This window comes from Diaphorina citri, unplaced genomic scaffold, assembly GCF_000475195.1.
Source record: "Diaphorina citri unplaced genomic scaffold, Diaci psyllid genome assembly version 1.1 scaffold11, whole genome shotgun sequence".
NCBI lineage: Eukaryota > Metazoa > Arthropoda > Insecta > Hemiptera > Psyllidae > Diaphorina > Diaphorina citri.
This window is the reverse complement of record NW_007377450.1, coordinates 292462-305459: the sequence shown is the minus strand read 5'-3', so window position 1 is coordinate 305459 and position 12998 is coordinate 292462. Positions and strand designations below refer to the sequence as shown.

General features: G+C 38.0%; 2 protein-coding genes across 2 annotated transcripts in view; one reads left to right on the top strand and one right to left on the bottom strand.

Moving 5' to 3' along the window:
• The window catches only part of LOC103506302 (head-specific guanylate cyclase), a 164946-nt gene that overhangs the window by 67270 nt on the left and 84678 nt on the right, over positions 1–12998 (top strand). Inside the window, exon 2 of the mRNA XM_017442885.2 lies at positions 3554–3627. The gene's annotated coding sequence lies outside the window, so the exon portion shown is untranslated. The remainder of the gene's footprint in view (positions 1–3553; positions 3628–12998) is intronic.
• LOC103506162 lies at positions 4272–11733 on the bottom strand. Its single transcript, XM_008470549.3, has 3 exons — positions 11584–11733; positions 4988–5158; positions 4272–4675 (listed from the first exon to the last, which is right to left on the bottom strand). Exons 1-3 carry the CDS (start codon positions 11621–11623, stop codon positions 4377–4379), a joined length of 510 nt encoding a protein of 169 aa, XP_008468771.1. The 5' UTR covers positions 11624–11733; the 3' UTR covers positions 4272–4376.

Sequence of the window (12998 nt, the reverse complement as noted above, 5' to 3'; positions counted from 1 at the left end):
TTGACCCCCTACTACCAAAACTAGAGTAGGGGATCAGGGGAAATGTAGGGGGTTCAGGTTAGGTTTCTCCTACATCTTGATTATGGGTTTGGAGATTCCTTTGTGATTATTAAGATAGAAGTTACCTACATTGTGTTTCACAGTTGTTTTTAGGTACATTTTTGGGATGTGTTCGCGATATTCGTCGTTTGTTCGCGGTATCCGCGGTTTGTTCACGGTTTGTCGTGGATACCGCGAACAAATTACGGATACCGCGAACGAACTGCGAATACCGCGAAGAAACCGCGAATACCACGAACAAGTCACGAGTACCGCGAACAAACCAAGAATACCGCGAACGAGTCGCGAGTACCGCGTACAAATCGCGAATACCGCGAACAAGTCGCGAATACCGCGAACAAGTCGCGAATGCCGCGAACAAGTCGCGAATGCCACGAATACCGCGAACAAGTCGCGAATACCGCGAACAAGTCGCGAATACCGCGAACAAACCGCGGATACCGCGAACAAACCGCGGATACCGCGAACAAATCGCAACAAATGTAAAAGACAATGTATCAATGTAATTTCTATCTTAATAACCACAGAAGAATCTCCAAACTCATGGTTAAGATGTAGGACTTGTAGGAGAAACCTAACCTGAACCCCCTACATTTCCCCTGATCCCCTACTCTAGTTTTGGTAGTAGGGGGTCAAGGGGAGGTTTCTTCGGACCTAGATTTTTGTCAGAGCTCATTCTCTCTTCTGCTTTCAGATTGGAAGGTTCTCTCATTCTCTGCTCCCTCTCTGTGATAACTCCCAATATTTCAATCTGATTTTTCGGAAAACAAGAGTTCCCAGTAGAGTATTTAAGATTACCAAGGTGTCTTTCCTATGGGAATTTTTCACGAGGAATCGATTGGTGTACATATCAACTCTTGATTAGTGACGTGGTGTCTGTTCTCGGAACGTCTGGATTTTTCCTATCCTCCCCTCCTCTCTTCGATTTCGAGGCGATAAAGTTCTCCTTTGTTTTGGGAGTAGAGGACTTTTCAGTTCTCATTCTGGCAGGATAAACCAGGTACTATATTTACTATTCTATATTGTGGAACGGTTCTTGTTGTTCTGTTATCATACCTATTACTATGTAGCTATGTATCTAGATAGCTATTGTACACATAAAGACGGACTTTATAAACGGTTATAAAGTGTATATAACCTCATCAATACGTGCTATAAAGAAGCCTGATTAAAAAAAGTGTTATAAATTCTGCAAAAACCTCGAGCTTAATAATCGATGTTTAAGTAATTATTGTAATGTAAACAAAGTGAGTTACACAAGTGGTAAATACTGTAACTCGTTACACCAAAAGTTTATCTAAATTCTTCCTCCAGACAAAAGACTCGACGCTAACAAATACAACGATGTACCAATTGTTAAGCGAACCCACTACAACAATGCAAAATGAGTGTACACATATATGTTTACTGTAACAATTTGTACAACTACCTTTGGGGTGTAATCCACCTCTATTACACCCCTTAATTGTACAGTAAACACATTGTGAACAGTCATTTTGTTCTTACAAGTTACAATTACAATGAAAACATGCGGTTTTAGCTCGAGCTTTTTGCGAGAAATGAAAAACACAAGTTATAGTTTTTACACTCACGATCACAATCATCCTCACCGCGTTAAAGGTTTTAAACAACTGATCTTTATACCCGTTTTAAAGGCTTCTTTAAGTAGGTAGTGTCGATATATAAACTCGCCTATGTGGTAACATAGCTACATAGCTACCTAGGTATGATAACAAAAAACAAGAACACGATCACAAAATAGAATAGAATAGGAATATACCTGTATATCTGCAGAAGAGACTGGAAAATTCCCTCTGATCACCAAGAACAAAGGAGAACCTATATCGTGCCTCGAAATCGTAGAGAGGGAGGCGGATACGCAGAAATCCAGACGTTTGTTCGCCGAGAACAGACCACGCTCACTAATCAGATTATACGTACACAAATTACGATAGTAGAGTATTTAAGATTACCAAGGTGTCTTTCCTATGGAATTTTTCACGAGGAATCGATTGGTGTACATATCAACTCTTGATTAGTGACGTGGGGTCTGTTCTCGGAACGTCTGGATTTTTCCTATCCTGCCCTCCTCTCTTCGATTTCGAGGCGATAAGTTCTCCTTTGTTTTGGGAGTAGAGGGACTTTTCAGTCTCATTCTGGCAGGATAAACCAGGTATATTCTATTCTATTCTATTTTGTGGAACGGTTCTTGTTTTTCTGTTATCATACCTAGGTACTATGTAGCTATGTACACATAGCGAGTTTATATACACCTACCTATAAAGAAAGCCTTTAAAACGGGTATAAAGTGTTTAAACCTTTAAACGGGTGATGGATGATTGTGATCGTGAGTGTAAAAAACCTAAACTCGTGTTTTTAAATTTCTCGCCAAAAGCTCGAGCTAAAATCCGATGTTTCATTGTAATTGTAACTTGTAAAACAAAATGAGTTACACAAGTGTGTTACTGTAACAATAAGGGGTGTAATAAGATTACACCAAAAGGTACGTTGTACCAAAATTCGTTCTCCAGATAAAAGACTACCACCCCTACAATATTTTGACCAAATTGTGTATGCAACCCACATGTTTCGCCCATTATTTATGTCTCCTTTTTCTAGACACATGATATCCCATTTCTATGTATTAACACATTAACTTCCTTTCCGAAGTGAAACATGAGTCGGCGAAGTAAAATGCACGACCCGACGCGACGGTACGGTTTTTTAAAGGCACTCAACTACTTATTTTTCTATGACTCAACGTAGTTTAGTTTCCTGGGCAAATAATCACCGTGTCTTGGAAAGCTAAAATTACCACATTTAACACCGTAGGTAAAAGACATGAATGTCAATACTAGAAAATTAGAATCATGGCTCAGGCAGACAAGAGTGGCAGTCAACGTGGTAAAAACTAAAACACTATGCCATACACTAGTAAGGACAATACCATAATTCACAAGTAAAGTAACTTTTTCTAAACTCTCTCCTCCATATAGTATCCTAATCCCTTCCATCTGCTAGTGCTCTTCCCTTCCATGTTTTACAAACAATAATGAATAAATTGCTCCTAAAAACATTCAGAAAACTAGAGCACGTCCTGCATACAAAACATGGAAACATAACTTTGCTCTGTTTCTCTTTTTTGTATGCGATACAATTTCCGAATGAGCTTTGTTTTACTAGTCAAGTTGGAGGAAATGCAGACCTCTCTGTTTTAGTGGAGAGAGGTATTTGGTAATGTAGGAAAAAAATTTAGAAGAAGGAAAGAGAAAAGGAAGAGCAATATGTACCTATGTAGTAATCTTATATTTAAACAATAAGCTAGTAATTTTCATTGTTTGATATCAATAAAATTGAAAAATTAAGGTCAAACTGCAAATTACTTTCGATTTTAATGGTGAACAGTGTTAATAATTCTACTTTAAATGAGTAAAATCTTATTTAAATCTCCCAAAAAGATTATTTAAATTTCTATTTGGTTCTTTTGTTTCAGAACGAATCTATTCTAGAAGCTATCAACCAGCTTGTAGCTGATGGCAGGAAGTATGCCAGGTTTCAAAAATATGTGTGAGTATTTAACGTTTATTTATTTATTTAGATGGCCCGTAAGTGCATAAATAGAACTACTAAGACAGATGATTATGTAGGATATCATACATTATTTCAGCCCTCATCCATTTATTTCAGCATGGTATAAGTTAGACATAAAAGCATGTACCTCTGTACTCATTTTCCAACATACTCATTTTCAGCTTTATTAACGGATTAAATCCCAGTTTTTCCATGTATAATAAATGTCCCTGAATCTATATTATAACCAAATCTTCTGCAAATTCAATTGCGCTTCCGAAGAGCTTTTGTGTTTTAAATATTAGGGTCAGGGATTTAGGGATTTAAAAAGGCAAATTTATTTTGAAAGTATAATGCTATAGGAAGAGAGAGCTTTTAAGTCCTTTATTCTTTTTCAGATAAATCATCAGAATATTGAGACAAAGTATCACCAGGGTTTGAGTTAGGTTTCTCATAGGAAAGGACATAAAGAGAGAGATAAATAAGAGAGAAAGAGACCGACCAAAACTGAGTCCTACAGATAAACTTTAGGAGGTGTTGAGAAAGCAGAAATGGAGAAGAAAGTAGGCGATTTCGTTTGAAAAATCAATCCGAATAATATCTGATTCTGAAAACAACATAACAAAATGAAAACAAAACAATTCCTGCAATTACTGAAAGATACAGTCCTCTTTATTATTGAATAATATCATAAAGTAACAAAGAGAAATTAATGCTATCGAAAACTCTGAGTAATGGCGAAAGCATTAGTTGATACCAGTTGCCGATGATGAAATTACCAAACAGCCTTTGTTGCAAGGATAGATGACTCCGTAGTTGGGTTTCTGACCTTCAGTAACGTAAGCAAAGCCGGGCGTCTGTGGATGTTGCACTGGGCAATTGACCTTGAACTTACAGATGCCCTGGGCCACACAAGAAGATTCGGAAGTATTGCCGACATTGGTGGCAATACTTAGGCAGATAGCGTCAGCGGGGCCGGCTGCAGGACAGACACCTTTGCCATCGATGGCGCACACTTTGCCCTTCTCGGCATCTCCCAATACATCTGTGAACGAAAGATAATAATAGAAGTAAGAATATGTATACCAAACAAAATGTATACTAAAGAAGAATACCAAACTCAGAGTGGTGAACGTCGGATGTGGAAGTTGCTGGTTTGAGTCCAAATCAAGTCATAAAATTTAACGATAACAATCGAAGGACATCAATTGAGGCATGTGCTAGAGACGCAAATGGAGATATAGCCTAATTCTTACAGTATCCAGCAAGGATTTAGAGGCATAGAAACTCTTACTATTGTTAGTCATTTTATTATTTTTTTTTTAAGGAATTATAAATTCCATTCACTATAGCTTACCGTTAACCGAGGCACCATCAGTAATAGGAGGAAGAGGCTTATTTGCGCCTTGAGGTCCAGCAGTAGTGTTTGGAGATACACCAGTAGTGTTTGCTGGTGCACCAGTTGTATTTGAAGGAGCTGCAGTGGTTTCGGCTGGTGGATCACATCTTACAAATGCCGCCAAGCAGACTGAAAACGAGAAACGAAAGTTAAATGAGCTTTACCTCTTCTTCCTCCTCCTCCTACTCCTCCTCTACCCATCCTCATACCTCCCTTCTCTCCTTCCCTCTCAACCCTCCCCTATTCTTTCTCATAAAGATTCAAATTAATATTGACCATCTTTAGTCTAGTATTGACCATCTTCAATCTATCAGAAGTGATCAAAATTTGCCATCAGCCCTAAAAAGATTAACGCTTTGGTGAAAAGATTAACAGAGGGTTAAAAGCACAGGGAACTTAAAACAAAAACCTAGAGTGGTGTATTACGAATGTAGGTAACTCAGGTAAGATGAGACGAATCGTATCTCACCTCCAGGTAAAAATGCTCTAACTTTCCATTATAAATGACATGGGGCTAAAACGCATTATCCCTGACAGGAGAAAAAAATTACTCATCTTTATGAATGAGAATGGTAGGACGTCTAACATTTTATGAAATAAATGTATCTAGATCTCAGTATTTCACGTAATGGAATGGAAACTATTATTTCTTTTCAAGAAAATCTAGACGCAAGTAAAAATTACACATGAGAGTTGGATTAATTACACATGAGATTTAATTACACATGAGAGTTGGACTTAGTTAGATTGGATGTGGATGTTAAGCTGAAAGTGCTGATACTGAGTTAATGGAAGTACGAGTACGTACTTTCGTACTTAATAATGTAACACGATATTAGGAGAAAATAAAAATGTAGGTATTGCATTAAAACTGAAATGTACCAAGATTATAATAATAAAACTTATATGTACCACTGATGGCCGGGGCCACAAGTGAGCGTATTTGGATTTACCTCGGAATAGGCAATCTGATTGGTTGAGACTGAAGGGAGAATTTAAGCACTTAAGTAAACAGTGCAGAGGAAGGAACAAACAAAGACTTGCCGAGATGTTGTGGACAAATGCCGGATACGAAATTAACAGGATTTGAAGAGAAAAGAAAAACAATGAAAGATGAAAAGCCGATATATCACAGCTCCTTTTTCCTCTGTGACCATAACCCTTCAGGAGGAGTTGTTTCTTCTTCCTTCAAGATTTTACCAAACAAAAGGACTCAAATTAGACAAACAATAACTGTAGTAGTAGATAATTTGTTGAAAAATCCTTCGCAGAATTTGGAACATTTGATCGTAACATATGTACATCATCTTAGAAGCATGATTATTTATCTCTGTTTCGAATGGCATAGGCATCATCATTAGAGGATTATTATGCACCTGGTTCAACTTGTATCTACCTCAGAATTTAGAGCCCTCCATTTCTCAATTTCATGTTGTACTTGTAAATAGTTACGTAACACTCCACACTTCAGGCCCGTTTTCAGAACCTTTGATTGGTCCATTTAGAATTATTATTTATGTACCTCTGTTTCGAACAGCATCATAAGTAGATTGTTTTTTTTTTTTTTTTTTTTTTTTTTTTTTTTTTTTTTTTTTTGTGCATTTTCCTAGGACTGTGAAGAGTGTTAGGTTCTTCGAACACACCGCTAAATATTGTTACTTGAGTTGAACTTTCACCACCAAGTTGTTCTTGCAAAACTTCGTTTAGGATAGTTATTCATCTTGCATTTCAATGTATCCGGAGGAAAAGTAAGACAAGTAGACTGAAATATTTTGTCCTGTCCCAGGAAGTAAGGAAGTTCCTACTTCCTGCAAGGATACCTCCTTCCTGCAAGGGTTTCCCCTGTTTCCTGTGCATTCCAATTCCAACAGGTAGGTAAGACATCCTCGGTACAGAGCGACATAAATTTCAAGAGATTACTGAGAAACACATACAAGAAGATGCTAAACGCACTCATAAATATCCGATGGGTTGGGTGGAAGAGCATGGGCAAGAGGAGATATAAAGGGAGAACATGGGCGAGAGGAGAGACTGAAGGGAGAATTTAAGCACTTAAGTAAACAGTGCAGAGGAAGGAACAAACAAAGACTTGCCGAGATGTTGTGGACAAATGCCGGATACGAAATTAACAGGATTTGAAGAGAAAAGAAAAACAATGAAAGATGAAAAGCCGATATATCACAGCTCCTTTTTCCTCTGTGACCATAACCCTTCAGGAGGAGTTGTTTCTTCTTCCTTCAAGATTTTACCAAACAAAAGGACTCAAATTAGACAAACAATAACTGTAGTAGTAGATAATTTGTTGAAAAATCCTTCGCAGAATTTGGAACATTTGATCGTAACATATGTACATCATCTTAGAAGCATGATTATTTATCTCTGTTTCGAATGGCATAGGCATCATCATTAGAGGATTATTATGCACCTGGTTCAACTTGTATCTACCTCAGAATTTAGAGCCCTCCATTTCTCAATTTCATGTTGTACTTGTAAATAGTTACGTAACACTCCACACTTCAGGCCCGTTTTCAGAACCTTTGATTGGTCCATTTAGAATTATTATTTATGTACCTCTGTTTCGAACAGCATCATAAGTAGAGGGTTTTTTTTTTTTTTTTTTTTTTTTTTTTTTTTTTTGTTTTCTAACTTTCTATTAGGTGGTAGAGTTCTCCTAAAGGAACTTTTTCACAAAACCAATTCTTTACATTAATTTTATTACCACCGATCTGAGTAAGAGTGGTCTAACCTAAAGGGTTCTTACGGGAAAAATAATGTAAACTAATTCAAAATACCCGGACCTTACACCTTTTAATTCGGCCTTATCCCCTTATCACTTACTATGATGATTATGTTGTTAAGTAGGTACTTTATGTATCTTCATGTACCTATAACGCACTTGTAATTGTAGGTGTACTTTGCAATGTTAAATACGAGTCACTTTTCATCTTTATAACACATCTGTGTATGATATAGCTACATAATTATGTCTGTAGATACTGAATGCAAAATACTCATACCTACATATGATGTGAAAATAAAAAATACATAGTACCTACCTAACTATTATGTGAGTAGAAATTGTAAATATGATGTGAAAACACCATAGAAAACACATATCCATTATGTGAGCAGAAAGATAATATGTACAACCAAACCAATATCTATTCGTACTCTATTCGCTAAAATAACATTGGATAAGAGGCTATTACGGCTGTCTAGTGTCTCGAAAAACAGAGCTTCTGACGCCGTTAACCTCAAAACCCAGAGAGAAGTAAGGATTTTCATTTCGGGGGTTTTTCTTTCGGGGTTTTCTCCGAAATGTGTTTTCCATTAAGAAACTCCAAGCTGTTACGCAGCAAACATCACTGGAAGCGTCGAGCTTATTATTATTGACATTATAGAAACAGGTGTGACGCGGGTAGTACATGCAATTTTGGGAAGTTTATCAGGGATCAGGGCCGTATCTGGTATTCTGTCAAGGGGGGCGGGGCGAGGGTCCAAACAGTGAAGTACGGGGGGGTGGATGCTCCGCATTTTCGGAGTTTGACCCACAGTACAAGAGAAAAATAAAGTTCGTATTGGGGGGGGTGGGCCCCTTGACCTCAAATTTTCGGAGTCTGGCGTACAGTAAAGAAGAAAAATGTGCTTTGAAGGAGGGGGGCCGGGCCCCCTCCCCCCCTCCCTAAATACGGCCCTGTCAGGGATTGACGGGATGAGAAGAGGAACAGAAGTGATATTAGGGAACAGAAGATGGGAATGGGAAACTAAAAATGAAGACTTTGGGAAGAAACTGAAGAAAGATATCAGGGACACTGATTACACGAAATTTATTACCCTTCTCGTTGAACAGATGTTACCAATTTAAGCCGCAAAGTCGTATGGACTTGACAGAGTAACAGACTGCCGGGAAAAGAAGAGAAGAAATGGTTGAAATGTGAATATTGTGATATGTACGAGTTTAGTATTTTGGGTTTACTACTTTAGATACTTTGTCTTTGTATGTTGGATATTATGAGCATGGACTCGATTCTGAGGTCTATGATCAAGTTATGGCCAGCTTCAGAAACTGAGTTTGAACTTGGTTTAAGTTTGACTTTTGATTTAAAAAATCCGATTTTGAAATGAACCAATCGGTTGTTTAATCAAAGAGATAAACTTGAACAAAATTTCAACTCAGATTGAGGCTATAGAAGTTGTAAAATGATCTTCAAACTGACCAGTACGTTTTGCATTTTCATTTGTCCTTTGTTCAAAATCGCCCTTTGTTCAAGTTCAGGGAGGTATACCGATTGTTCAAAATCTCCCTGATTTCAGAAATATCGAGGGCACCTCTGAATGTGTGTGGGGCACCTGCTGGAAAAACCCTTATTCCAGGTCGTACTCACACCACCGCATTCAACCTTAGTTGAATCAAACGGACAGGCATTAGGCAACCTGTCCAAACACTCTGAAACAAAAGTTTTTCCAGGATTTTCATCACGCAAATCCTTCTCTCTCCTCCCTCTCTCTCTCTCTCTCTCTCTCTCTCTCTCTCTCTCTCTCTCTCTCTCTCTCTCTCTCTCTCTCTCTCTCTCTCATCTCTTTCTCCTCTAATCCAATTTGCGTTACCTCTCATTCCGAGAACGTAGATCGGAAAAAGAATTAAATTGTCAATTTTATAACACAATAAAAAGTATTGTTTGAAATATACAAACATTATTTTTTCTGACAAATGAAATAAAAGCGGAGAATGATCGTGAGCAGGCAAGGATAGGAGATAGGGAATTGATACAGGGACGTTTCGTTATTCTGTGAGGGGGGACCCTGTATTATCTCTGGGTGGGAGAGAGAGAGAGGGAAATAAAGCCGTCCTTGTGAACCAAAGAAAGAGAGAGAGAAAGAGAGAGAGAGACTAAAAATGTGGTAGTGAACCAGCGTCAGTGGTTTGACGGGGATTTTACCCTCCATTCGGAGACAAACTACCCCCTCCATTACCTCGCCTAGGCTGAGTGTACGGCCGGGAAAGGCCAGCAGCACGACAATACCCAGATGGTCACCCATCCGGATACTAACCAAACGCAATTTTGTTCAACTTCAGTGATCCATTGGGAACTTGTGCATTCAGGATGCTATCGCTGCTGACTGGGATATGAAACCTAATAATAAAGGTGTCAGCGCACCTAATCCCATATGCCTCCCAATAGAATAGAATATACCTTGTTTATACTGCCTGAATGAGACTGAAAAATCCCTTTACTCCCGCAGACTAAACAAGGTCTTATATATTTCAAAGGTAAAGTTTACAAATAAGTATATAAAACCTTGCTTAAAAAATAAAAAAAAAATACAAAATATTTGGTGATAAATGTGTGAGGAGAGGGATAGGGGTGTCATTCACACACACACACACACACATACACAATTACACTCGCATTCGTACTTGCATCCCGTGTTCGCCCGCGCGCAACGGCCCCGGCGCCCACCCCCGCTTCAAGGTGTTGAGAAGGAAGGTTTTGAAGGACATTAAGAGGAAAATAACCCTTCGCTGACTGCTTCTGTTAAGGAGGCTTTGAAAGACTGGAAAGAAAGAGAGTTTGGATGGGATGAGGTACCGAGTTTCAGAGATTTATGCATACCAATAGCCCTGAATTCAAACCTGAAAGAGGAGGAAGTAAAGTGAGATAGTTGACATGGGAGGAAGAGGAGGAGTGATAGACAATAACATGTCAGTCAGAAATGACTTTATTCGATCGTGATTAGAGAAAATCAGTACCTATGTATACCTACCTAATTTGTTTAATATTCAGTTTATTATTATTCTTGATTTGAATTTTTTGATTTTACTTTCATGTAATGATTTAAAATCAAGACTAGAGCCCGTTCTCCCTTTATTCCCAATATAACGTTTAACTCACCCATCCATTTATTGGCCTTCCTCGGCGTAGCTTAACATAGGTCGTATGGACTTGACAGAGTAACAGACTGCCGGGAAAAGAAGAGAAGAAATGGTTGAAATGTGAATATTGTGATATGTACGAGTTTACCTACAAGTATTTTGGGTTTACTATTTTAGATACTTTGTCTTTGTATGTTGGATATTATGAGCATGGACTCGATTCTGAGGTCTATGATCAAGTTATGGCCAGCTTCAGAAACTGAGTTTGAACTTGGTTTAAGTTTGACTTTTGATTTAAAAAATCCGATTTTGAAATGAACCAATCGGTTGTTTAATCAAAGAGATAAACTTGAACAAAATTTCAACTCAGATTGAGGCTATAGAAGTTGTAAAATGATCTTCAAACTGACCAGTACGTTTTGCATTTTCATTTGTATTTGAATTTTTTGATTTTACTTTCATGTAATGATTTAAAATCAAGACTAGAGCCCGTTCTCCCTTTATTCCCAATATAACGTTTAACTCACCCATCCATTTATTGGCCTTCCTCGGCGTAGCTTAACATAGGACACCGAAGCGAATACAATAGTCCGTCCCTTATAGGTACCTTTTTATTACTATTGTAATAATAAAGGAAGGACGGACTAAAAACGTTGATAGAACACTGATTAAAACTTACCGACGACTAAAGCACAGACGGCGGTTGTTGAGGTAGTCATGTTAGTAACTGAATGTACTGTTACTGTTGAATGTAAAACGTGAAAAACTAAACTGAATTGTTCATCGAAAGATCAGTGACTTTTATAGTCCATGTCATGATTAATCTTTTAATTTTTTGTCGGATTATAGGTAAACAAACATTAGGCACATATCTGAGAAACTATGTACAGTACTGAAGCCTCTTTTAGGCCTTTCAAGTTCCATTTGGAATTTTCCAAGTGTACTAAACGAAATACAAAATGTATTAAAATTCTTTAAAAGAACAGTCCCTTCACAGGATAAAATTCGCCCCGGGAGGGAAACGGAAACGTGGTGGCCTAGCGATTACAAGGCAGGCGCACCACCAACCAAGGTCACTAGACTGGCTAAACACAATCTGAATTTTTCAATAATAGATCAATTGCGCTTACTTGGGTGATGTTTTAAAGTGTGCGCAAGCGTTTCTGCACATTTTGACGTGAAATCTGACGTCACAACTCTTTGAACTTTTTCATTAGAACGGCAATTAAAAATTGAACTTTCGACCTTTAAAAGTTACTTTTTCGGAGTTTGGACCTCAGATTTGGATTTTTCACAACTTTTTACGTAGGAATCGACCTATTAATAATATTTTCCCAATTGCAACTCCTCCATTCTTCGTCTTCCTCCTTCCTTCTTTCGTCTTCTTCTTTACTATTATTATGTTTCTCATCAATCAATAAATTTACTCGTACCTTGTTTTATTTTTTGTTCTCTTATATTATCTTATAATGATCAGCTCTCTTTTTTTCTGTTTTGTCATCTTCACTAACAATAACACTGTTCTGCGCATTTTGACGTGAAATCTGACGTCACAACTCTTTGAACTTTTTCATTAGAACGGCAATTAAAAATTGAATTTTCGCCCTTTTAAAGTTGCTTTTTCGGACATTTTATCAATAATATTTTCCCAATTGCAACTCCTCCATTCTGCCTGTAGACTAGAATGGAGGGATGGATCCTACATCCAGATATGGATCCTACATCAACGGGTTAAAGATAGGGAGATTGTACAGTTGTTTTTGCGAACAACGAGGCAGAGTCACCTGTGAAAATAAATGGATAGGTATTTGCAAAAAATATTATTTGATTTTAATGGAGAGTAATAAAGTTATGTCAATTGGTGCTAGACGAATATTTTGCTGATGAATGGGGAAAAATCATTAATGGGCCAGCTTAGTTGGTAGTGCGTCTGTCTTGTAAGCGCTAGGCCGCGGGTTCGATTCCCGCCCGAGACGGATTTTATCCTGATGGGATAATGTTCGTTCGCGGAAAGGCTGGCTTTCTCCTATCCTGTCTTCCTTCGCTCTTCGATTTCGGGACGATAAGACCATAGCAGTTACAGTTCCCTCTGTC

Coding starts and splice junctions, on each gene's coding strand:
- LOC103506162 (XM_008470549.3), bottom strand. CDS start 11,623: ATGACTACCTCAACAACCGCCGTCTGTGCTTTAGTCGTCG. Junction 5,159..11,583: donor CGTCTGTGCTTTAGTCGTCG/GTAAGTTTTAAT, acceptor TCTCGTTTTCAG/TCTGCTTGGCGGCATTTGTA. Junction 4,676..4,987: donor TGATGGTGCCTCGGTTAACG/GTAAGCTATAGT, acceptor TTTCGTTCACAG/ATGTATTGGGAGATGCCGAG.